The following is a 26,003-nucleotide window of genomic DNA, read 5'->3' on the forward strand; positions in this document are numbered from 1 at the left end:
AAATGACCCGAAAGGAAGAGCCATGTTGTCAAAGATTGGAAACTTGAATAAAACAGAAGTAAGAAATAACACTAGAACCTGCAGATATGAGAAAGGATGAGGGAACTCTGATGGAAAAGACGTTCCAATGCCATACAAGTTAACTGTCTTTAACATTATTCAAACCTCAAGCAGACAAAGGTAGAGGCTAACTGACGTATTATTAAATAAGAGCCAAAATGGAAGTAGAAAACACAGGAATAATAAAGAAGAAAGAAGAACAAATTAAAACGCATAAAACTTTAATCAATAAACAGTTGTCATAATTCACAACAATGACAAGCTCATGAACAGAAATATCCACAATTGATATCATTAATTGAACCCACCTATGAAAGTACCTCATTATAAGCAAAACAATTATGTTATCACGTTTAGGCAATTAACAGAGTTGTAACGTACATAATACAGTTCTTGCCATAATACGTAACATCGTATTCATGCAATATCATTAGCCAGATTAACTCAGCTAAAAACAAGATGTGCAGTTCTATCACACAAGCCTATGCTACTGCTAAATTATAGTCATAAAAACACTCACTGGATGAAACAAATGGCTATATACAATTATGAAATTCCAAAAAGAAAAAGAAATATAAAAAAAAAAAAAAGCAGGGGAAAATTAAAATGAAAAAGAAATGTTAATAAAGCATAATACAGCTGGTTCCACTAGATAACAAGAGCAAAGAATCTGTATGTAACTATATCTCTAATTTGAAGGAAGGATGACACAGTTTGTATACAAATATGGTTTTTAGGATTATACCTCAAGTAAAAGAGCATTAGAATTCTCCGGCTCAGCCATTGAGAGCAATTGGGTTCTCATTAAATCATATATATGCAGTAAATAGTGTGTATCTTCCCTAGCATATCTGTCATCATAAAAAATAAAAGAATTTGATGAGATCAGAGGATCAAGGTGCAACAACATAGTAGTCATGAGACAACAAAGAATTCATGAAGAAAGAAAACTAACATAAATTATGAACAATAAACAAAGCAAGTTCAGTGATGAACTCGAGGATTACTTACCATGAGATAAATGCAAGGCCACAAAAAGAATCATGAAAAGTAAGCACACTCAACACTGGAACTAGGACTAGTGATGCACTTAAGGCTTCATTGAGCTCACTATTGGGGAATAGCTTATTTTAGGGTTAACCCATCAATGATGAAGTGGTAGGATGGCAAGAGGGTTCTTAAGGGGAGAGTGAAGCAATTGAAGGGAACAGAGATGAAAGTGGCACAGTAGTTACATGGACCACAAAGAGCAGTACAAACTGTCTTTCAAGTCTCCAACTTCCTTGGTTTGAAGAACAATGAGGAGCTCTAACTATTTTTCAATCTCGGGCGCCTTTAGTCTAAAGAGTCATGTAACATTCTATACGAACTTTCAAGTTTTTGGGGTATTTTATTTGAGATTGAGAATAACCCAGACTTAGGATCTCCTTGGGAGTTTTCTGTTTCTCCAATGAATTCTCCAGACTTTTATGTTTTACCCAAAATCTTCAAAAAGTCTCTCATTGGCTTTGCCGGTGCATGCCCTACTTATAAAAGGGGATGAATGTTTATCCTTACAGATATTGACCATTATATGGGAATATTTTAGATTCTTAGCAATTAATGAATATCCAATATATGTAAATATAGATTATGTGTAACAATATATATGTCATCATATGATTCACCCATAGACTCTCCTCATAAGATTGAGGCAGGAAGATGGGTGTTCAATATGGATGAGATGTGCAACTGATTCAGTTGGCCCTTGCTCTAGATCCTTGAACTATTCCACTTTGATCAAGGCAGTGGTGTGGCATTACCTGGATGAGAAATCAGCTGAGTCTAGGACACCTTAATACTTCCTGAACCCTACCACAGTCCCAAAAGCATTAAGCATCAACGTGCATAAGGATAAATAAGGGGTGCATCCTCAAGGGGATACAATCTTTGATCTAAGGCTTAAGCCTATAATCTTAGAGCATGAAGTGTGCTCCAATAAGAGAGGCATCTATAGAGGTACAGTAATGCCTATAGGATGGTATCATTGTACACCTTGATATACTTTGTATGTAAGGTTACCTTGATAAGGTAACATTCTTAACAAACATTAGCAAAGCCATCACCAATGCTCTCATGCTCCAAGTACAATGACTTCAGTGAGACATCTTAGGTAGGGAGCCATCATCCAAACCTCCCATGGATGAGAATGGGTGGGTCTCATCTCAATTACCCTTGCTTTGCAAACTTGCACTGTGTACTATTCTTAAAACACATTCATTTTTCATGATATGGCGTGCTGGTTAGATTTCTTTTTTTATCAGAAACAAAGATAAATTTTTGTTAATAAAAGAAAGAGAGAAGGATGAGGAATCCTCCTCACAGAATACAAAACCTGATTAAAGTAAGAGTATACTCCTCTACTCTACAAGGAGAACTAAAACATAGGCATACACAAAATAATTTAGAAATTGAAGTCAACCCCTCTCAATGTTATCCAACCCCTATGAATTACAAACCGAAAGCCAACTTAGTTGAATAGCATTAAGTTGGACTCTCCTAAAAGCAACCGAACAAGAGGCCCAAAAGGAGGACTAGAAATGAAGTAGATCCCACAACGTCTCTTCTGCTCTCTATCTTTCCTCAAAAATCCTGACACTTCTCTTTTGCTACATAATCCAAAGAATAGTAAGGCAAACAATTTGCCAAAGAGTCTTCTCTTTCAATGAATTCCCCAATCCTCTAAAATAGAAAATCATCATATCTCTGTTACTCTTGGGCTGCACTGAAACCAAATTGGCTCAATTGAAGAGCTTATGCCAAAGCTCCAAAGTTAATAGACAATGTAGAAAAAGATGGTCAACCAATTTTCTACTTTTTTTGGCATAAAATGCACCAATGAGGACTAAGAGATTTGTAAGGTCTTCTTGCCTGTAGCAAGTTGCTGGTATTGACCTTCTTGTGCACCACTAACCAAGCAAAGGCCTTGACCTTTGAAGGGGCTTTTGATTTTCAAACAAAATTGGCTTGAAAGAAAGGGATTGGATTTGAGGACTTGGACAAGACCAAAAAGAAAGGTTTTATTGAAAATAAGTCAGAGGAGGATAAAGAACATGCCCTTGAATTCGCAGTGGTGGGAGACAAGCCCCTTCAAAGGTTAAAGCAAAGGCCTTAACCTTTGAAGGGGCTTTTGATTTTCAAATAAAATTGGCCTGAAAGAAAGGGATTGGATTTGAGGACTTGGACAAGACCAAAAATAAAGATTTTATTGAAAATAAGCCAGAGGAGGATAAAGAATATGCCCTTGAATTTACGGTGGTGGAGACAAGCGCACTGAGGTGAGTGAAGAAATGAGTCTTTCAAGAGAATCAATTTTAATATTAGTGAGATTGTGGCGGAAGTTATTCCAAGTAAGCAAGAAGGATTTACAAGGACGGTTGAGATGGTGAGAATTTTCACTGAGATGACTCTATAAAGTTCTAAAAATTGGGAGAAAAAAAGGTTGACTTCTCCACCATAAGTCTTCCCAAAATAGGATTCTCTCCCATTCCCCACCACAAAGCAGATGTGTGGGACAAAAACTTGAAAGACTTGTGCAATAGTCTTCCAAGGACATCCATGTGACCATCTAACCAAAAAGTTGGTGTCCCATCCATTAGGATGTGTGCCATAAATGCTCACAATAACCTGATACCAAAGACCACAACTTTACTTAGGAAACCTCTAAAGCCACTTCCCTAATAAAGCACTATTTCTCAAAGAAGTCATCCCTATTCTTAGACCTCTAAACTCCTTTGGCCTACATATCACTTCCTAACCAATAAGATGATCTTTCTTACCATCCCCAATCCCAAACCAAAGGAAGTCCCTTTGCATTTTCTCAATCTTTGAGGCTATTGATGTTGAGATCTTGAAAAGAGAGAAAATAACTAGGAATGTGAGACAAACATGACCAAATTAAGGTTATTCTCCCTCCTAAAAACAAAAAAGCCTTTTTCCACTCATCTAACCTCCTCGTGATTCTATCAATCATTGCAATCCAAAATCCTATTGTCTTTGAATTCTCTCCTAATGGGAACCCCAAATAGGAGAGAGGTCACTCTGAAACTCTACAATCAAGCATTGCAGCAAACTTGGATAACAACTCCTAGCTAACATTAATACCGGAGAGAATGCTCACCTCTAAATTTATTTTCAAACTTGAAAACTAGCCAAAAACCAAAAAAAAAAAATAGCTTAAGGTTCTGCAAAATTTCTAGAGAAACTTTTGAGAAGAAAATGGTGTCATCTACAAATTGTATTAAAAAAAAAAAAAAAAAAAAAACCACTAGTCTTATCCCTATCAACAATGAAACCCTTAGTTAAACCACTTTCCTCCCTTTTCATCATCATCCTACTTAGGACATCCGCCACAATGGTATGAAGAAAAGGAAAAAGAGGATCTCTTTGTCTCAAGCCTCTAGTGTCCTTAACCCAACGTTTGGCATTTCTGTTAACTAGGACTGCAAAACTTGTTGAAAGAAGGCAACCCCTTATCCATGATCTCCATTTTGTGCTGAATCCTTTCCTTTCTAGAACATGATCCAAAAAACCTCAATTCACATGATTGTAGGCCTTTTCAAAATCAATTTGAAGACCGCCCCTTCCTCCTCCGACCTCCCTTTTTCATCCACCACTTCATTAGCTATTAACACTACATCCAAAATTTGTCTTCCTTTAACAAAAACTCCTTGAAATATAAAGATTGTTTCATGGAGAACTCTACGTAATCGCCTTGATAAGACCTCAGCTATAATCTTATATAGACTTGTAACCAAGCTAATAAGTTTGAAATTTGAGATTTTGATTGATTAACTCATTTTTGGCATAAGAGCAATGAAAGCGGCATTGGCACTTCGATTTATTATATCCTTTTTTATAAATAAAGACTTACATTAAAGAAAAAGAGCCACCATAGAAATGGCCCAAGGCATACAAGAAAACGAACCTCCCTTCACCACCAAGGCTTAACCAAAGGTGTATAGAAAGAACCTCAACAAGTACCCAACCATTCAAAAAAAAAAACCTACTAAAGTCGGGGGGCAATCATCTACAAACAACTTAGACTCAAACCGTAGAAAGCAAACAAACTCCTTTTTCAACTTTTAGATAGAAAAAACCTCATTATTTAAAGCAATGTTGTTCCTGGCCCTCCACACCATCCAAACCAAACATAAAGGGCTTGCTTGCCAAATCTTCTTGCGCTTTTTACCCACAAAAGAACCATGTGAACCCAGCAAAATATCTTTGACCGACGAAAAAAGCACCCAAGGCACCCTAAAAATGTACAAAAATCAACTCTCATAAAACCCTTGTCATTTCACAATGGAGCAACAAACGATCGATAGATTCTTCATTTCCAAGGTATAAAAAACACCGATTTGCTAAAGACTAACCTCGTCTCTACACTTGATCCAAGGCTAGAACTTTACCCCACACTATTTCCCACGCAGAAAAACTAACTTTTGGCTGGACCCACGAAATCCAAGGTTATATCCTTGAATACATCCAAATTAGATATATCTTCATTTTAGTATTAAATGTGTTTTCAATATGTGTAATATTGTTTGTTTTATCATTTCTTAAGAGTATTTACAACATTCAGATGGGTTTTGATCAAGTTTCCTTAAAATTGAGTTGTTATTATTCGATAAGGTTTTTATATTTTTCATCTTAATACTAAAATAAATATATATCTAACTTGGATGCATTCAAGGATATAAAAAAATGATATATGTATAATTATTTTTTTGTTTAAGAATGTTTTATAATTTTGTTTACAAGTTTATTTATTTTTTATTTTATTTATTTAATTTTTGATAGGTAATTTTATTTACAAGTTTATGCTTAAATACAAAATATTGATTAAGAAAATTATCATGATAATTTTTATATTTTCAACAATTAGTAAAATGAAATTTAAAAATAAGATCTTTAATATTAATTTATTTACTAAAATTGTATTTTAATATTCGTTTTTTGCAAAGATATAAAGGTTTAGGAGACGCAAAAGTAAAGTTTATATATATTATATGATATGATATATCTATATATATATTCCCGCACCTCTTCACTTTGGCAGCTCATAGGAAGGCGACAATAGAAGAAACGTGGGACCAGAATTTTGGAGGAGGAGGTTGGAATTTGAGGTTCATTAGGGATTCTAACGATTGGGAGTTGGATATGGTCGGCAACTTGCTTCATAAGTTGAGGGGTCACAGTATAACTTTGGAGGAAGATTCGGTTTTTTGGAAGGAAGGAGGTAATGGGCAGTTTAGAGTAAAGAAAGTTTACAGCCTGTTGGATAGGCCTTTGACGGTCGTTTTTCCAAAAAATAAAATTTGGGTGGAGAGAGTTCCAACTAAAATTGTGTTCTTTGCGTTGGAAGCCACTTGGGGGAAGATTATGACTCTTGATAGACTCTAGAAGAGAGGATGGCAGCTCCCCAATCGTTGTTTTTTGTGTGCTTGTGAAGAAGAAAATGTAAATCACATTCTCATTCATTGTACAGTGGTCAGGGTGTTGTGGGACTTAGTTTTGGGTTTGTTTAGGGTACAGTGGGCATTTCCTGAATTTGTAAAGGAGGTTTTATTTAGTTGAAGGGGTTCCTTCGTGGGGAAAAAAAAAAGGAAAAAACTTTGGAATTTCATTCCGTTATTTATTTTTTGGATGGTTTGAAAGGAAAGGAATAGGCTAGCTTTTAGGGAGGGGAAAGAGTTAGTAATTCAGATAATTAAATATTCTTTTATATGTAACATTTGGGGTTGGGCTAAATTGTATATGGGTGAGGAGCTGAATTCCCTTATAGGATTTCTGGAGTGGTTAGCCTCCAGATAAGGGATGGTGGGTTTATTTTTGGTTTTTTGCTTATGAGGCCGTAGTAGCCTTGTATACTCTTTATATACTTTGTGCCTTTTTTGCCTCTTTTTATGAATTTTGTGCTTACTTATCAAAAAAAAATGATATATATATATATTAATAAAGGCAAAATTGCCTTGGTGGTAGAGAGCCACCTTCCCATGCTAGAAGGCTTAAGTTTGAGCCCCTAGTCCCTCACTTCCATTAACCTTTATAAAGACTTTTCCTTTTGATTTTAAAAAGGTGTTAAGAGTGATGCTACTGATGTGGTGCAATATCAACACAAAAAATTGCCAAAATATCAATGACAAATAGGAAAAATCTAGAGAAATAGCAGTTTCCCTGTGGTTGAAATTCTGGCCCCATTTCGTTTCTGACCACATCGAAATCTGAAATTTAGGCAAAAGTAGCTGAAATTTTCTTCCTTGATTCTGACCATCCAAGTTCATCACCATCCATCAATATGGGGGAAACTTAAAAAATAAGAACTAATATAGTAAAGAAAAATTTTCATTTTTTTTTTTTTTTTTGATAGGAAACAACAGAGATACATTCATAGAAAAAAGAAGTACAAAAGAAGGATGAGGAATCCTCCCACCAAAGAAAATCTAAACTACAAAAATACAAAAACACGAATATACAATGTAAAGATAAACAAACTCTCTAGGTTAGACCAACCCATTGGAGCTACACACTACTAGTCAATCAAGTTGTAACACATTAAGGGGAATCCTCTTAAAAACCTTGGAACAAAAAGCCCAAAAAGAAGATAGGAAATAAATAGAATCCCAAAGATACTCTGAATTCCTTGCTTTATCCTCAAATATCCTCGCATTTCTTTCCCGCCACACAACCCAAATTAAAGCAATGCACGCAGCTTGCCACAAAACTATCCCTCTCTTAGATAAACCAAAACCCTTATAATTGATGGACATCATGTTGGAGATGCTTCTCGAGGGAACCCAATCCATCTTAGTTGAACCCTCCCTAGGGTACCTCCACAACCATTTCCCTAAGAGAGCGAGATTCCTTAAAGAAATCTTCCCAAATCCCAATCCCCCTTTTGCCTTTGGATTACACACTACATCCCAACTAATAAGATGATCTCTTTTACCTTCCCCAACCCCTGACTATAAAAAATCCCTTTGCAATCTCTCAATTTTTGCAGCCACTGATGCGGGAATCTTAAACAAGGAGAGAAAGTAGCTAGGCATGTGGGTAAGGCAAAAATGGATAAGAGTTATCCTACCTCCAAAAGATAAGTAAGTCTTTTGCCACCCATCTAATCTCCTCAAGATTCTCTCAATCACTGGATCCCAAAAGCCACAAGCCTTTGGGCTCCCTCCCAAAGGAAGACCCAAGTAGAGTATAGGTCAATCAGAAGCTTTGCAATCAAGCAACTCGGCCAACCTAGAAAGATGATTCTGATCAAGATTAATGTCATAAAGATTACTCTTGTCAAGGTTAACCTTAAGGCCAAAAATATGCCCAAACACTAGCAATAAAATCTTGAGAGTCTGCAGTTCTTCCTCACAAGTGTTAGAAAAGAAAATTGTATCATTTGCAAATTGCAAATGGGACACCTTTGTTCTGTTCCTACCAACCCTAAAACCCTCCAACAAATTTCTTTCCTCTACTCTCAACAACATCCTGCTCAGTACATCTGCAACTAAAGTAAACAAAAAAGAGAATAAAGGGTCGCCCTGTCTTAATCCTCTAGATGCCTTGACCCACCCTTTAGCGTTTCCATTCACTAAGACTGCGAAAGAGACCGTGGACAAACAGCCTCTCATCCTTTTCCTCCATCTATGACTAAACCCCTTCTTCTCCAACACATGATCCAAAAAAATCCCAACTCACATGGTCGTAAGCCTTTTCAAAGTCAATTTTGAAGACAACTCCTTCCTCCCCTGATCGTCTTTTCTCATCCACTATCTCACTAGCTATAAGAACTGCATCCAATATTTGTCTCCCTTGAACAAAAGCACCTTGAGAAGAATGGATAGTTTCATGTAGTACCCCTCTTAGACGCCCTAATATTTCATTTTTCTTCCATCATCATCTCTTAAAATCATCATTCTGACTAGCTAAGTAACATACGTTCATTTCAATAATGCTTCCTTATATCTGTTGAAACAATAATTATATACTTAAGTTTTGATCTTCAACATATGCTTTGAACGCTTAAAATTTTCTCAAGTAGGATCATCCTCTCTTCCTTTCCTTTTTGTCACCCATTTTTCTCCTTTAAAAAAATAATCTTTTTAATAAAATTGTAAATATGTAGGGCATATTATAATACCCACCACTTAACATTTTAACCTATCAAAAAAAAATATATATAATAACTACCACTTAAACAATTATCACATGTACACAACATCATGCACAGTAAATATTTGAAAACTAGGGCTTAAGACACATAAGGATAAAGGAAGCAACAGCCCACTTAAATCCCAAGACCATACATGCATCTTGGAATTTTTGAGGACAATAATAATGCTCAAAAGCCATTTGGTTGAATCTAAAGACATTCCTGTCAGGTGGTATTGAATTAAGATGGTACTAAAGTGTACATAGGAGAGAGCTCTTATGGAGATCGATACATTCTGGTTAAAGACATTCCTGATAAGGTGGGACATGTTCAACACTCTTGATAAGGGAAGGTATCACAAATGCCCTTCTTGTGACAGCTTCCATTAGGCATCTTGGGCAAGGGGAAGTGGACAATCATCAAAAATCCCAAAGAGCAAGTAGCTTAAATTCCATTTTTTTTAATCATGCCACATGTCATGAAACCACTACCACCAGTTGTCATTCACTACCACATATACTCATAAATTGTAGAACCATAAGCCATGTGTAGCCATTTGGGCCTTCTGATTCCAATAGGAGAAATCCAAAATTTGAAAACAAGGAAAAAATGAAAGAAGAAAATGAAAATTAAAAAAGGGCAAGAAAGCTAGAAAATAGGAGTGATAAGTTCCAGAAGTAGATTTACCTGAGCATTTCATCGGGGAGAGGACGTAATCTCCAATCTGCATTCTGATATCTGCAGATTTAAGAGATCAACCTTGTAAAATACTGAAGAAAAAGACAGTCAAGTTACAAGGAGCAGCAGATAACTTGAATACTTTTTTACATAAAATGCCTACTCTTTGTTAGCAGTGACTCCACAATAGTGGTGCAGAAGGTGCTCCAGACTATTTCTTTCCAATTTCAGTACCCTTGAGGCCTATGGTTAAGAGGGGGAAAAAAAATTAATTTCCTGGACCCTACAAAATAAACCCTAATAAATAACACAATGACATAACTTGTAAGGAAGAACTTTTAAAAAGGATTAAAAAGTTAGTCAACAAAGAAAAAAAAAAAACTCCAAAAATCTATATATCCAACTCGAGTGAAAATTATTGCAGGACACAAAACTATTCCAGGTGGTGATAATGCCCTTCCCATAAAGAACTGGTCATTTATAACCATATGATATAGATTGGAAAGGAGGTCAGAGCATGGCTTGTACTACTTTTAATATGCAATTAAACTTAAAGACAATATATCTGCCAAATTTGTTGCTTTTCTGAAAGTTTTAACAAAATTTTCCAAAACCAGACAACCTTTCTTAAACAACAAGTGTCTTTAGCTGCTTTCATAAAGCTCCACAAGATTCACATCACATCTTCTTAAGGGAAGAAGAGAGGCAAGAGAATTTATTAGAGTTGGAAAGGAAGTTAAGAGGCAATTTTTATAGTTAAATGCACATAAGATGGGGAACATCTCATACCACTCGTGAACATGTAGGAATACTGTTAAGTAAAATGCATATGAAAACAAATATTGAAGAAAAAAACAGTATTTCAGTAACATAACAGCAATCAGAACAGAATTACCCCTTAGAATGTGTAATGCCGATGGGTTCATGAGTATCCCTAATTCTTTACTAAGAAATAAGCATCTTATTTCTAAATATAAGTAGTATACTTAAAATGCACATAACTTTGGAAGTTTTGATTTTTTTGGGGATATAAGATGACCTCAAAAGTGGGAATATATCTTTTCCATATAAAATTTATATTCTTTTATTCTCTAATATATCTTATCCACATAAAACTTATATTCTTTTATTCTCATTCCTTGAGAATGAGAATAGGAGGAAAATGAACAATCCATTTTTATTTCCCCCTTGATTATAAATAAATCTGGCCTTCATAAATATTATATTTTAGGTTATCATGTATATTTAGATTAATTCTCAAGCCCCCCTTGGTTATAAATAAATCTGATCTTCATGAATATTATTTTATAGGTTATCATGTATATTCAAATTAATTCTCAAGCAATTCCTCCAATAACCAAATGCAAAAATAAGAATAAAACTTGACAAGAATCTCAAATTCCCAATATCATCAACATTAGAATGAGAATCTTAAATCTATTACAATCTGGGGATTCATTTTGAAAATAGATTTTTCATTCCCAATTCTAGATGTTGGTAAACTAAACATATTCCTAATCCTGTTTCAAGTGGTAAAGGTTAGATGGGGTTAGGATACATCTCGGGTTCAAATTTTCTCATTTTATTGCATGAAAAAATGTTATAGCTGAGCACAGGTCACACATATGCTAAAACACTACATAGAACTGACTTAGGAGATAGGTTACAAAAGAATCCATTGTGAAATGGTTGTTTGACTTGAACCATACAGTCGATTTTCTGTTTTGTGACCTCTACTTGACTAATTATTCAATGTTATTTGTCTAGTTTGTGCCACAGGTATTTTTTTTACCTGGTCAATCAGAAAGTGCCATGTCACATAGAAGCCCACCCTCCAAACAGAGAAGGCCCCTTTCGGAAGGACTTCAGATCCCAAGATCTTTAATGCTAGGAAAGTTGCATCACCAGTTGATGCTAACACCAGGAAAAGTGTCATGTAACATAGGAGCCCACACTCCACATAGAGAAGGTCCTTTTTAGATGGACTTCAGATCCTAAGATCTTTTTTTTTTTTTTTCCTTTTTTAATAGGCAAATAAGATTTATATTAACGTAATCTAACAAAAAGTTCACTCAAGTATACACAATTTATACAAAGGCCCCAAAAGGCCATAACCAAGCAGAGGGATACACAAAATATAACTCCCACCAACTACATAGAGCTTAACCAATCAATAAAAGTTCAACATGGACAAAGAGTGGTCTCTTATGTACGCTCTTAATTCATTTCAAAATTAAACATAAATGATTGTTTGAGAGCGTGATCGGCCTTTTTAGTATTCCCAAACGCAAGCCTATTCCTCTACTTCCATATGATCCAGAATCGGCATAAGGGAATAGCTCTCCAACCTTTCTTCCTCTTTCTCCCAACTTCTTTACTAAGGATTGTGTTTCCCACTCTATTTCAAAATCCTTATTAAACTCCTTCTACCATCCTTGCAAAGGGAATGATGGATCCCTCATGGAGACCCTTAAAACCCTCAAAGAAGCTAAAATAGCCTCATTTACTAATGCAATGAAAAGCAACAATAAGATATATGATCTACCTCACTTAATCTCTATCTTCCTAAAGCTTACACAAGTAACATATTAAGGAGGAAACCCAATTAACATGATTAGAAGGGTCTCCAATATCAAGTTTGCAGCCCACACCTGATAAACCAATCCTCATCTATCGCTCAACACCCATCCAAAATGAAGTGCCTTTCTACAAACGCATATGGGAATCTAAGAACACCTACCAAATCACGTTTTTAGCCTTCGCACAAAGCAGATCAGTCTAGAATCCATTTAAGACTTGACACCAATGCCCTTTCTTCCCAATTAGAACATGAGGTATTTCCCATAACTCTCCTAAGGATTAAATAGTCTCTAACAAAACCATCATATCTCTCTTTTCCCTAACAAAATTCAATTTCGGAAAGGCTTGTCAACCTATTGGACCTGGAGGCCTCAACATCCAATTAAATTGAAGTAGCTTACTACTAAAATGTCTCTATCATTAAGAACAGAGAACAAAAGTAGAAAGCTCAATTAAGAGAAATCTCCACAAACGCCCCGCTCCCCAGGCGCAACAGCGCGATAGTACCTTGCCTTACCTCCCTTCTCCAAAGACCATCCCTCAAAAGCAAGCCTCCTTACCCCCATTCACTCTCCTCCCTTAGGAAGACAACATATTCCAATTAACAAGATCAAGCTTTACCCCCTCAAGCCTGCCTTAAAGAAGCCTTGCTGAAGCATTAAACCAATTAAACACCCAAGCAAACATGATGGAAGTATACATGCAATAGACCTGCAAATTTGTTAAGGTGGTCTTTAATAGCTTAACTCTACGTAATTCATAAGGGTACTGACTTTTCTGAGGGGTTAACATCAGCTCTAAACCATTCTTCTTTATAGTGGATCCCATATCGATGATAGAGGTGCTTTAGTTTCATCAGACTAAAGTAACAAATGACGCATGTTCCGTGTTTATGACTCTAGAATCCCAACATAGATATTGAATGACTGAATTGCCTAGTAAGAAAAAAAATTAACCACAAAAGGATAGTGTACTTACAAAAATAAATTTTTTTACTAGACAATATTTCATTAATGATGATTCAAAAGCAAGAACCATGTTTTCCAAATTAGATTGGGATAAAATGCATGATTTTCAGTGTATATATTTAATAGCATTGTGAGACATATTTACCTGGGTAATGGTTGTACTCATATGCCACTTGAATTGAACTTTGAAGACACAAAAGAACCAATTTCCAAAGGCTCATTTGGCTACACTTTTGCATTCAAACCCTCATTTTCATTTCATTTTTCAAACTAGCATGCACCAAAAAGCTTTCTCTTAACATTTTCATTCTAATTTTCACTGAAAGTGCTCAAAGTGGCCTTGAGGAAATGTTGTATCAACTTCTCTCAATGACTCGCCACTAGAAGAACAGGAAAAATGTTCTAAAATTGTTTTTAAGCTAGGCCTTAAAGAAACATTTTTTTTTTTGATACGTAAACCAAATATGTATTAAGATAGAGGCCAATAGCCACACAGCATACAGGAAATATACAAGGCAGCTATAGCCTCTCAACAAAAAACAAAAGAGACCAAGAAGACCTCACCCCCCCTAAGTGGATGCTAGCCACTCTAGAAAGCCTAGAAGGGAGAGGGAGTCATCTCCAATATCCAATCTAGACCAACCCCACAAACTACAAACAAAAAGATTCTTTAGCTTCTGAATATGTAGCACACCCCCCTTAAAGGCTAATCTATTCCTCTCTTTCCAAACCGTCCAAAAGATACATAATGGGATGGACTTCCAAATCTTTTTCCTTTTTTTTCCAACAAAAGAACCTCTCCAGCTAAATAAGACCTCCTTTACAGTTTCTGGAAAGACCCACTTAACACCTACAAGCCCAAGGACTAACTCCCAAAGGCCTCTAACCACTATACAGTGAATAAGGACATGATTTACAGATTCTTCTGCACAACCACACAAAAAACAGCAATTAGGGAATTGTCATCCTCTTCTTTGAAGTCTGTCAAGCGTTAACACCTTCCCCCACGTAGCCTCCCACGCAAAGAAAGCGACTTTGGTAGGAACACTATCCACCCAAATGCATTTTTCCAGAAAAACGGTGTCAATGGGATTGACTAAACAGCTGTACGCTTTCTTGACTTTAAATTAACCGTTTTTTCCTCCCTTCCAAGAGACTGAATCTTCCTCCAAAGACGGCCTAAGCCCTCTCAGCTTAAGGAGCAGATCTCCTACCATGCCCACCTCCCAGTCATTAAAATTCCTCAAAAATCTTAGATTCCACCCTCCTTGATCAGAATTCTGATCTCACATCTCCTCCACCGTAGCATTCCTGTTAAAGAAACATTTTAAATCTCTCTCAAAGACAAAGTGATCCTACTTTGTCCAAACTACTACTACTATGATGAATTCCAACTTTTCAAGCTTTAGAATAGTAATATGATACAGAAAATGCTCAATCTGATTTATCTTATGGTACAAAGCACACATGATTTATCATAATGAATAGCATAAGCTGTGGTTCAATCTTTTCAAAAGCAAACACATATTTCATCCTTCATAGAAATATATAAAGATACATAATGGTCATTATAGCATGTATTTATGTGTAATGTTTCCTATGGAGGTTAAAATGTGTGGGAGGTTGGAGTCCCGGTGGCAAACCTCCCCCCCCCCCACACCAAACAAAAAAAATAAAAAATAAAATACAAAGTTTACCTATTGAAAATAAATTATGCATACCAGTCATTCTAAATAATTTTTGTCTAAAATGCCATGAAGCAGAAAATAAGGCTCGTACAAAATCCCAGAATCCAAATAAACCACTGTTTCAAAGCAAACCTGTCCGGTATCAAACATGTTGCATATGTATATGCCAAAATCCCGTTGAAGCCAAATGATATCCCGATCTGCCCCGTGCATAACCTAATTAATTAGGTATATCATCACAAATGAAGTAGATCCATTATAATACCAAAAATAAGCAACAAGACAGAGATCAACCTTTTTCTTTGTTGGATCTTTGAAGACCTCCCTCAAATATGGACCAACATGAATGCGAAGCTTTAGTGTATCAACAACAAAATCCTCAGTCCTAGTAGAGATTTGCATCAAGCAAGTCAACCCTTGAAAAGATCGATACTGATTATGTTCCAGATCAACCTAAACAATAGTTCAAAAAGAAAGAGACCTGAAAATTAGCTAGTCCAGATGACATTATGTACATATTATTTGCATGTAAATTTCTTGTTAGAAGTGATAGTTTTTATGAATAGCTTCAATTCAAACTCTCTTATTCTAAGTGCACAATTTAGCTACAAAGATAGAATGAGGGGTGACAAATTTTGAAAATTTTAGGTTCCATCCACATACCTATTAAATTTATAAATTAAAATAAAAAACTGAAATCAAAATTTACCGCAAATTCATTCACACTGCGCAACTTAGCAGCTAGTTCCTTCAAATCCCTAACTTCTTCAACAAGCTTGAATGGGGTATCCTCAATAGAAAGTGGCATTACAGGCATAAGATCCCCAATATTTTTGTCGACAAAATCCAGCAGAGAGAGCTTCTCCTATAGGCATGTAATACAACCATTAGCAATTTAACATATACATTATGCATTTCTTACATAATTTCAGCAAGAATTAAAAATGACTCATTTGGGGATAAGCAGACCAAGATAATAACAAAAACAAAACACCCAAAAAGTCAAAGTCAGCCAACACATAACCAAAAAATATTGACCTACAGACATGGATTACTTACATGTCTCACCTGTGACCATACCTATCAAATTCATACAGAAATGGCATAAATGAATGTCAGCTTGGAAGGTACTTAAGGAGACACTAATGTATCACACACATTGCCACACACATTGATTGAAGATCTACCACCAGCATGAGAACCCAGAAGAAAGAGAATTATGTTATCAAGAAAAGATCAATACAACAGTAACTACAAGTGAGGTGAACCAACAATTTCCATCCCAAAGATGAATCTAAAAGGTGGAGAGAAAAAAAATTGTTTTCTTGCCATGTTTTATAGGACATGACTTCCACATAGGCCACGTGGAGATGAACATGGGTACACATGTCTACTCATGCTTGGAAAAGCACATGGCATATCTAAGCCTAATTGTAGCAATACTCTGTTTTGTAAAACATAAAATCACATCTCTAAAATTTGGTTTAGGAAAAACCACAGTATTCTTTAATTAAAGACTAGAGCCTTTTATGAGGAGTAAAGGCATCTTTAGCCCTAAAAATTCATGATATTTGAAAAAAGGGGGACCTCTCACAACAAACCTAGGGCTTTTGGGAGGAAGAAGAAAAAGAATGGCAGCTGCCCTGATGATGAATATATCACTGAGTTGGTCCACACAACAATCAGAGAAACAAGTGTGCTAATTACCATTCTGCTAATGGCATCGCTCTCCTAAAATTTCTAATCAGATTCAAATTGTGCATCAAACAGTGATAGTGCGACTGAGCTAGCTATTGTTTCGTTTAGTTCAGGTTTTGAGAGCCCATTAGCGGATAGGATGGCCTTTCAACTGGAAGAGGGGGGGGCAAGATGAAGGATGGAGTTCTAGCTGTCTTACGAAGTTCAGTCGTTGTCTGGGTATGCCAACAAAAGGGTTTGAAGAGGAAATTTTGTACCTTTTGAGGAGAATGAAGGGGAGAATTGAACATAAGAGGCAGGGCGGGGCGTATAGAAAGATGAAGTCATCGGCTTCAAATCCAATAGGGAACTAAAGAAGCTGGAGTGGACAGTAAGCTATAAAAAAGCTAGGATGGTTACCAATGCAGGTATTTCTGGAGGGGTTTCTGGGTCGGTGTGCAAATGAAGATGAGGATTTTATCATGGAATGTCAGAGGGGCAAATGGCAGTGATAAAAAAAGGGTCATTAAGTCAGCCATAAAATCTAATAAAGCGGATGTGGTTTGTCTGCAGGAAACTAAAATCAAGGAAATGAGTACGGGGCTTGTCCGTAGTCTTGGGGTGGGAAGACATCTAGACTGGAGAACAGTCAATTCTAGGGGTGTAGTTGGAGGTATTCTAGTGTTTTGGGATAACAGATTGGTTGAATTGGTTGATGTGGAAGAAGGGGAGTTCTCAATTTCATGTCGGTTTAAGAATTGTGTGGATGGGTTGATGTGGGTTTTCACTGGTGTGTATGGGTCGGTATGTAATAGGGATAGAGAGGATTTTTGGGAGGAGCTAAGGTCAATAAAAGGTTTATGGAGTGACCCTTGGTGTGTGGGTGTGGGTGTGTGTGTGTGTGTGTGGGGGGGGGGGGGGGGGGGGGGGGGGGTGGATTTCAATATGGTCAGATATCCAGAGGAGCGGAGTAGGGGAGGTGGACTTGCTGCTTCAATCAGGAGATTTTCAAAAGTGGTAGAGGACTTGGAGCTAAAGGACTTTCCTTTACAGGGGGGTCCTTTTACCTGGAGAGGTGGGTTGAATAACCAATCCCATTCTAGGCTTGACCAATTTTTAGTGACAGATAACTGGGACAGCAGATTTAATGGGGTTGTGCAAGGGATCCTTCCCAAACCAGTTTCTGACCACTTTCCCATTCTCTTAGAAGGTGGAGGTATGAAGAGAGGTCCTTCCCCTTTCAAATTTGAGAACATGTGGCTGGAGGAGAAGGGGTTCAAGGACCAGATGAAGAAGTGGTTGGGGAGTTTAAATTTTACTAGGACCTTCAGCTTTGTTTTGAACGCTAAACTGAGAGCCTTAAAAGATATTTTGAAGATTTGGAATAAAGAAGTGCTTGGTCTCATTGGCACTAAAAAAGGTGAAGCTCTCAGACAAGTGGAGTATTGGGATGAAATGGAGAAATATTCAGCTCTAAATCTGGAAGATTGTGAAGCAAGGAAGGAGGCTAGAGAGTCTTATAAGACTTGGGTGCTGAGAGAAGAAATATCTTGGAGACAGAAGTCTAGGGAATTGTGGTTGAAGGAGGGGGACAATAACACCAGATTCTTTCACAGGATGGCGAGTGCTCACAGTAGAAAAAATTGGTTGTCCAAGTTGAAAGTGAATGGTTGCTAGCATACGGAGGAGAATGATTGAAAAAATAGTGTGGTGGAGGCGTTTCAAAAGTTGTATTCTAAAAAAGGGGGGTGGCGTCCTTGTATTGAGGGGTTGTCTTTCATGCGGTTAGTGAGCAATGAGGCTAAGGGGCAGGAGATTCCTTTTTCAAAAGAAGAGGTGTTTGCAGCACTCACAGTTCTAGGCAAGGACAAAGCCCCTGGTCCGGATGGCTTTACCATGGCTTTTTAGTTGTTTTGTTGGAATGTGGTGAAGATTAAGATTATGGGTTTTTTAAGAGAATTCCATGAGAGGGGCAGATTTGTAAAGTCACTGAATGCTACTTTCCTGGTTTTAGTTCCAAAGAAAGGGGATGCAGAAGATTTGAAAGACTTCATGCCGATTAGCCTTGTGGGCAACCTCTATAAGTTGTTGGCCAAGGTGTTGGCTAATAGAATTAAAAAGATGATGGGGAAAGTGATCTCGGAGTCCCAAAATGCCTTTGTGAAAGGTAGACAGATTTTGGATGCAGTTTTGATTGCAAATGAGGCTGTGGACTCAAGACTGAAAGACAATGTGGGGGAGTGTTATGTAAGTTGGATATAGAGAAGGCTTATGATCATATTAGTTGGAGTTTCTTGATGGCAATTCTTAAAAAGATGGGTTTTGGGGAGAGATGGATAAAGTGGATAGAATGGTGCATCTCTACTATGAAATTTTATGTTTTAATAAATGGTTCTCCTTCCGGTTTTTTCCAAAGCTCAAGGGGGTTGAGACAAGGAGATCCCCTCTCCCCTTATTTGTTTGTGATAGTCATGGAGGTATTTAGTTGCTTATTGAGAAGGGCTATTAGTGGGGGCTTCTTATCTGGGTGGAGGGTGAGAGGTAGGAGTGGAGAGGGGATTTTAATCTCGCATTTGTTATTTGCGGATGATACGTTGGTTTTTTGTGAGGAGTCTTTAGACCAAATGACTTATCTAAGCTGGTTTCTCATGTGGTTAGAGGTGTGTTCAGGGTTGAAGATCAATTTGGAGAAGAGTGAGTTAATTCCGGTGGGTAGGGTGCATGATATAGAGGTTTTGGCCTTGGAGTTAGGTTGTAAAGTGGGTGGGCTCCCTTCCTGTTATCTGGGTTTGCCTTTGGGGGCACCCTTCAAATCAATGGTTGTGTGGGATGGTGTTGAAGAGCGTTTTCGTAGAAGGCTTGCTATGTGGAAGAGGCAGTATATTTCAAAAGGAGGAAGGCTCACTCTAATCCAAAGCACTCTGTCTAGCATGCCTATATACTTTATGTCTTTCTTCTACTTGCCAAGAAAAGCAAGGGTGAGATTGGAGAAGATTCAAAGGGATTTTTTGTGGGGTGGGGGAGCTCTCGTCCAAAAGCCACACCTTGTTAGGTGGAACTTGATTTGCTTGGATAAAAAGAAAGGTGGGTTGGGTGTGAGAAATTTAGCTCTCATGAATAGTGCTCTATTATGTAAGTGCAATTGGCGGTATGCCAATGAAAGAGAGGCTTTTTGGAGGCGAGTCATCACTTACAAGTATGGTGAAGAGGAGGGGGGATGGCGCACTCGGGAAGTAAGTGGGAGATACGATGTTGGGCTTTGGAAAGCAATTAGGAAGGAGTGGTTGTTTTTAAATGGTAGGTTGGCCTACCAAGTGGGTAGTGGGTAGTGGGTAGTGGGTAGTGGGGAGAGAGTGAGATTCTGGACGGACAAGTGGTGTGGAGATGAGTCACTTTGTGAGTCCTTCCCCTCTTTATTTTCAATCTTTTTGTCTAAGAATGTTTGGGTATCGGAGGTTTGGAATCTCGTTCGTGATGGGGATGGTTGGACCCCTCTTTTCGCAATGGCGTTTAATGATTGGGAGATTGAGGTGGTGGAGCATTTTTTGCATAAGATCCAAGCCTTCCGGGTGCAAAGGGAGGAGGAAGATAAGAGTGTTCTGGACAACATCAAAGTGTGGCATTTTCTCAGTCAAGTCTCTTTATTCTATTTTGGAGCTCGGAGATTCTTCTTTGTTCCCTAGTGATAATATTTGGAGGGTGAGAGTGCCTCCTAAGGTAGCATTCTTCGCTTGGGAGGCTTCCTGAGGTAAAGTCTTAACTTTGGAGCAACTTCAAATGAGGGGGTTCTCTTTGGCAAACAGGTGTTTTCTATGCCTTTCTGAAATAGAAAGGATGGATCACCTTTTACTTCATTGTGTTAAGACGCGAGTCTTGTGGAATCTTCTTTTCTCCCTTTTTGGTGTGACTTGGACTCTATCATATACAGTGAAGGAAACTCTTCTTAGGTGGCATGGAGCATTTGTAGGGAAAGTTCGTAAGAAGACTTGGCAAGTGGCCCCCTTATGTATTTTTTGGTCAGTCTAGAAGGAAATGAATTTTTTAGCTTTTGGGAATGAGGAGTTTTTGCTTCAAAGACTGAAATATTCTTTTGTATGTAATCTTTTGGTCTTGGGTCAGGGTATCTTTAGTTTTGAGCCCTTCTTCTCTTGTAAGTTTTTTAGATTGGTTAGGCTCTAAGTAAGGGAAGGTGGTGTGTTGCTTTCCTTTCCCCTTACGAGTGTGTCTTTGGGCTTGTTGGTATACTCCTTGTATACTTTGAGGGCACTATTTTTGGTGCTTACTCTTTTCATTGAATATACATCCTTTTATCTATCAGAAAAAAAAATTGTGCATCAAACAGAGAATGGCTTGTTTCTCTATTATTTCTTATGTTCAATCACTTGCATGCTTCTCTCTGCTATTTCTTTCAATTGATCACAATTTTACCCCTTTTATTTGCTTTGTTAATGAGAAACCTACTCCAACGGCAAGACATTTATCGCAAATGTCAGCAAAGCAAACCTCAGGTAATATTTTTGTGATAGGTAAAAAGAGATTAAATTAAAAGCGCTTGAAAAGGCACATCAAAGTACACAAGAAATATACAAAAAGCACCTTCTGGCAAGCTAAAGGAAAGGGCAACAACAACCTGCCCCCCCAAACCAAGCCTAAAGCATAAAAGACCTAGAGAAAACAAAGAACCCCCAGATGACCTTCTTGTAGGCCTGCCTACCAAACTGGTTGCTGCAACCCAAATGCAGCAGAAGCCCATCTAATAATCTAAAAAGATGAAAAAAAGCATCTTCTACCCACTGCTGTGATTTCCCACTCTCCCTATCTACACCCTCATTGTTTACCTTCTGATCCCTTGTACAAAACACACCAGTTCCTTTAATTCCCTTTCAGATTTTGAAGAAGGGTTCTTCTTTCTCTTCCCATCCTCTCAACCCCTTACCTCTTTCCTAGCCTTCATTTTTCTGAGGGTCAAGATCTCAGCCTCGAAGCCCACCGTTGGCATGCCCAACCAGTTGCTGAAAGCTGCCAGGTTGCTTGAGGACCAATTCTCCATAGGCACCTTTGCCCTTGAAACCAAGCCAAGACATGACCCCTCTTCCTTATCCTTCTCACCCACTGCAACTTCAATCGGGATCACCCCAGCCTCTTCAAACTCCAATGAAGAGTCGTTCACCGAAACCATCCTAAGGGGACTGCTATCCTCTCCCAGAGAATCAACAGCAAAAACCACCTCACATCCCTCTGAACCAAGACCAGTCCCACAAAAAGGAGAAGAAGCTGCTCGTGTCCCCAAGGAAGATACAGAGAAAGAAAAAGTACCAGGACGTCTCACCACTTCTTCCAGAAAGGCCATGTCGGTGCTAGTAGGAAGTTCCACCGGAGGGGAGAGCTTAGGATTCTGGAAATCGTGCCCCATAGAGGAGAAAGAAGCCCCAATAAGAGTCAGCTCATCCAATGGGCTATTCTTAGAATCAGAACTGTAGTGCACGTTAACAGAGCCCTCACCTCCACCTTGGGCCACACAAAGAAGAGGAAGTCTATGGGTCTTCTTAGAAAGATGACCCACCCCTCAGGCCTCATTAAAATTTAAAACTTTTGACCCTTCCAATGTTTTTTTGGATAAGCAAACACAATTCATAAAAAGGGGAAAAAAACCCCAACGTATACAGGGCGTATACCAGGCAACAAGGCCCGAAACAAGCAAAAACCAAAAAACAAACCACCCCTCAACTGGAGGCCAACTACTCCAGGAAATCTAAAAGGGAGAGCGGTTCCTCTTCCATGTACAATTTAGCCCATCCCCACAAATTACATACAAAAGAATATTTAAACCTCTGAATTGCTAAGTCCCCCCCCCCCTAAAGGCTAATCTATTCCTTTCCTTCCACACCATCCAAAAAATGAATAACGGAATAGCATTCCAGAATTTTTTCCTTTTTTTCCCCACATAACTCCCCCCCCCCCCCCAACTAAAAAGTACCTCCTTTACAGTATTTGGGAACACCCACTTGACCCCAACCAAACCCAACACAAAGTCCCAAAGAACTCTAGCCACTATACAATGTATAAGTAAGTGATCCACACTTTCCACTTCGCAAGCACACAAGAAACACCTATTCGGAAGCTGCCATCCTCTCTTTTGGAGCCTATCAAGAGTCAAAATCTTTCCCCAAGTCGCTTCCCACGCAAAAAACATGATTTTAGTTGGAACCCTTCCCATCCAAATCTTATTTTTTGGAAAGTTTACATCCAAAGACCTGTCCAACCAGCTGTACGCATCCTTCACTCTAAACTGACCATTTCCCCCTCCTTTCCACAAGACCGTGTCATCCTCCCAAGTTATCCTGATGCCTCTTAACGTTTGTAGCAGCTCACCCACCAACTCCACCTCCCAATCATTAAAATCCCTTATAAAACACAAATTCCAACCTCCTTCCCCAGCATTCTGGTCCCACATATCTCCAACCTTCACAATTCTGTTGGCTGCCAGGTTGTAGAGATGCGGGAATCTTTGAGACATCGCTGCATCCCCGCACCACACATCAGTCCAGAAGCTAATTTTATTCCCCTTTCCCACTTTGAACCCCATTTTATCCCAGCACCAACCAGCTTCCTTTAAAATCTCCTTCCACACCCCCACACCACACGCACCCACAGCCTTTTTGGTCCTCCATCCATACCCCTCCTAACCATACTTAGCCACCAGCATTTGCTTCCAAAGAGCCTCCTTAACCGAAGCGAATCTCCAAATCCACTTGCCAAGAAGCGCTTTGTTCATGATAGTAACCTTCCTAATTCCCAACCCCCCATTCTTCTTGTCCCCGCACACTACATCCCATTTAACCAGATGAGTTTTCCTCTCCGTGGATCCCCCCCCCCCCCCCACATAAGAAATTTCTTTGCAGCCTTTCTAACCTTTTTGCCACAGAAATGGGCATGCGGAAAAGCGACATCTGATACACTGGCATGCTACTCATTGCGCTTTTAATCAGGGTTATTCTCCCAGCTTTTGATATATACTGGCTCTTCCAAAGAGCAAGTCTCCTTCTCATTTTCTCTTCAACCCCATCCCACCCATAAACAGCCTTGTTGGGCACCCCTAGAGGCAGCCCCAAATACACGGACGGAAGCTGCCCCACCTTGCACCCTAACTCCACAGCCAGCTCCTCTACGCTCTGCACCTCCCCTACGGGTATAATCTCGCTTTTAGCCAAATTAATTCTTAATCCGGACGCGGCTTCAAACCAAAACAAAATCCAATTTAGGTTCATTAAATATTCCTTTTTTGCCTCACAAAAGACAATGGTGTCATCAGCGAAGAGCAGATGAGCAATGTGGACAGCCCACCCTCTATTACACTGAATTTTGCACCCTGAGATGAATCCCCCCTCCATAGCCCTTCTAATAAGGATGCTTAAAACTTCCATCCCCATAACAAAAAGGTAAAGGGACAGTGGGTCCCCTTGCCTCAACCCTTTGGCACTCGAAAAGAAACCAGCTGGTGATCCATTCACCATAACTGAAAATTCGGCTGTGGATATACACCACCACATCCACCTCAGCCACTTAGCACCAAATCCCATTTTTTCCATGACTTTCAGGAGGAAATGCCAATTAATGCTATCATAGGCCTTCTCTATGTCTAGCTTACAGATAACCCCCTTGTCCCCCTTCTTTTTCCAGTTGTCGATCACTTCATTTGCTATTAGAGACGCATCAAGAATCTGCCTTCCCTTAACAAACGCATTCTGATCTTGGGATACGACTTTATCTATAACTTTCTTAAGCCTGTTGGCCAGCACCTTTGCCAATAGCTTATAAAGACCCCCCAAAAGGCTGATGGGCCTGAAATCTCCTAACTCCTCTGCTCCTCCTTTCTTAGGAATCAGCACCAGAAAAGTGTTGTTAATACTCTTGAGGAACATATTCTGGTCATGGAACTCCTTAAACATCTCCATAATTTCCTCCTTGACAAAATCCCAACAGCATTGCCAAAAGAAAACTGAGAACCCATCAGGACCTGGGGCTTTATCCCCATTCATTTCCATCAGGGCTGACTGGACTTCACTTTCAGTAAAGGGAGCCTCCAACATTTCTGCCTCTTGCACACAAATTTGACTAAAAGGGAGGTTACCAATGTCCGTCTTCCACCCCAAACTTTCAGCAAATTGCTGCTTAAAGGCATTTGCAATCCCTTCTCTGATTTCCCGCTCCTCTGTCAATCTAATCCCATTAATTTTAATTCTGTCCATATGATTAACCCTTCTATGGGCAGACGCCATTCGGTGAAAAAATCTTGTATTCCTATCACCTGCCTTCAACCAAAGCTCCCTAGACACCTGCCTCCCAATGAGTTTCTTCCAAGTCAACCCACTTGGCATAATCCTCCTTGGCTTTCTTCTTGCAAGCTAATTCTTCCATTGACAAGCTTCTTTCATCCTCCACTCTGTCCCAATGCTCCACTTGCTTAATCGCGGCCTCCTTATTACTTCCCAGATTACCAAACTCCTCCCTATTCCAAACTTTAAGTTTCTGCTTCAGCTCCTTCAGTTTTGCCGACAGTCTAAAACTGGCACTGCCACTGACCTCTATTCCCCGCCACCAACTCCGGATTAAATCCTTAAACCCCTCAACTTTGAACCACATATTTTCGAATCTGAAGGGGGCAGGCCCTCTCCTCCAGCTACCCCCCTCAAGTAACACTGGAAAGTGGTCCGAAATCGGCCCGGGGAGCCTCCTCTGGCTCACCCTACTAAACTGCTCAAGCCAGCAAGGAGAGACCAGAAACCTATCTAGCCGAGCCCTTGACATACTATTCAGGCCCCCAGTCCATGTAAAAGCACCCCCTTGCAGCTGAAGATCCACAAGGCCAAGATCATCAACAACTTCTGCAAACCTCCTCATAGCTGAAGTTGTTCTCCCTTGCCTGCTCCTCTCTCCTTGAGCTAGGGTAATGTTGAAACCACCACCAAGGCACCAAGGCCCCTCCCAAATTCCTCTTATTGCCCCTACTTCTTCCCACAGCCACTCCCTTTCAAGCCTAGTAAAAGGGCCATAAACCCCCGTAAAAACCCAAATCACCCCATTCTCCATTGTCCTGAATCTGCAGGATAAGGAGAACTGACCCACCTCCCACTCCATCAGTTCCAGAGCTCTTTTATCCCA

At 38.9% G+C, this 26,003-nt stretch overlaps 1 protein-coding gene across 1 annotated transcript in view; it reads right to left on the bottom strand.

Annotated features, from left to right (window-relative positions):
- LOC117920436 (protein RRP6-like 2) overlaps nucleotides 1-26,003 on the bottom strand; it is a 47,127-nt gene that overhangs the window by 15,106 nt on the left and 6,018 nt on the right. Inside the window, exons 2-7 of the mRNA XM_034837964.1 lie at nucleotides 15,874-16,029; nucleotides 15,459-15,617; nucleotides 15,297-15,380; nucleotides 10,092-10,171; nucleotides 9,938-9,988; nucleotides 806-911 (exon numbers count right to left, since the gene is read on the bottom strand). Of these exons, the coding sequence (XP_034693855.1) occupies nucleotides 806-911; nucleotides 9,938-9,988; nucleotides 10,092-10,171; nucleotides 15,297-15,380; nucleotides 15,459-15,617; nucleotides 15,874-16,029 (636 nt within the window). The remainder of the gene's footprint in view (nucleotides 1-805; nucleotides 912-9,937; nucleotides 9,989-10,091; nucleotides 10,172-15,296; nucleotides 15,381-15,458; nucleotides 15,618-15,873; nucleotides 16,030-26,003) is intronic.

Source organism: Vitis riparia, chromosome 8 (assembly GCF_004353265.1).
Source record: "Vitis riparia cultivar Riparia Gloire de Montpellier isolate 1030 chromosome 8, EGFV_Vit.rip_1.0, whole genome shotgun sequence".
Classification (NCBI taxonomy): Eukaryota; Viridiplantae; Streptophyta; class Magnoliopsida; order Vitales; family Vitaceae; genus Vitis; species Vitis riparia.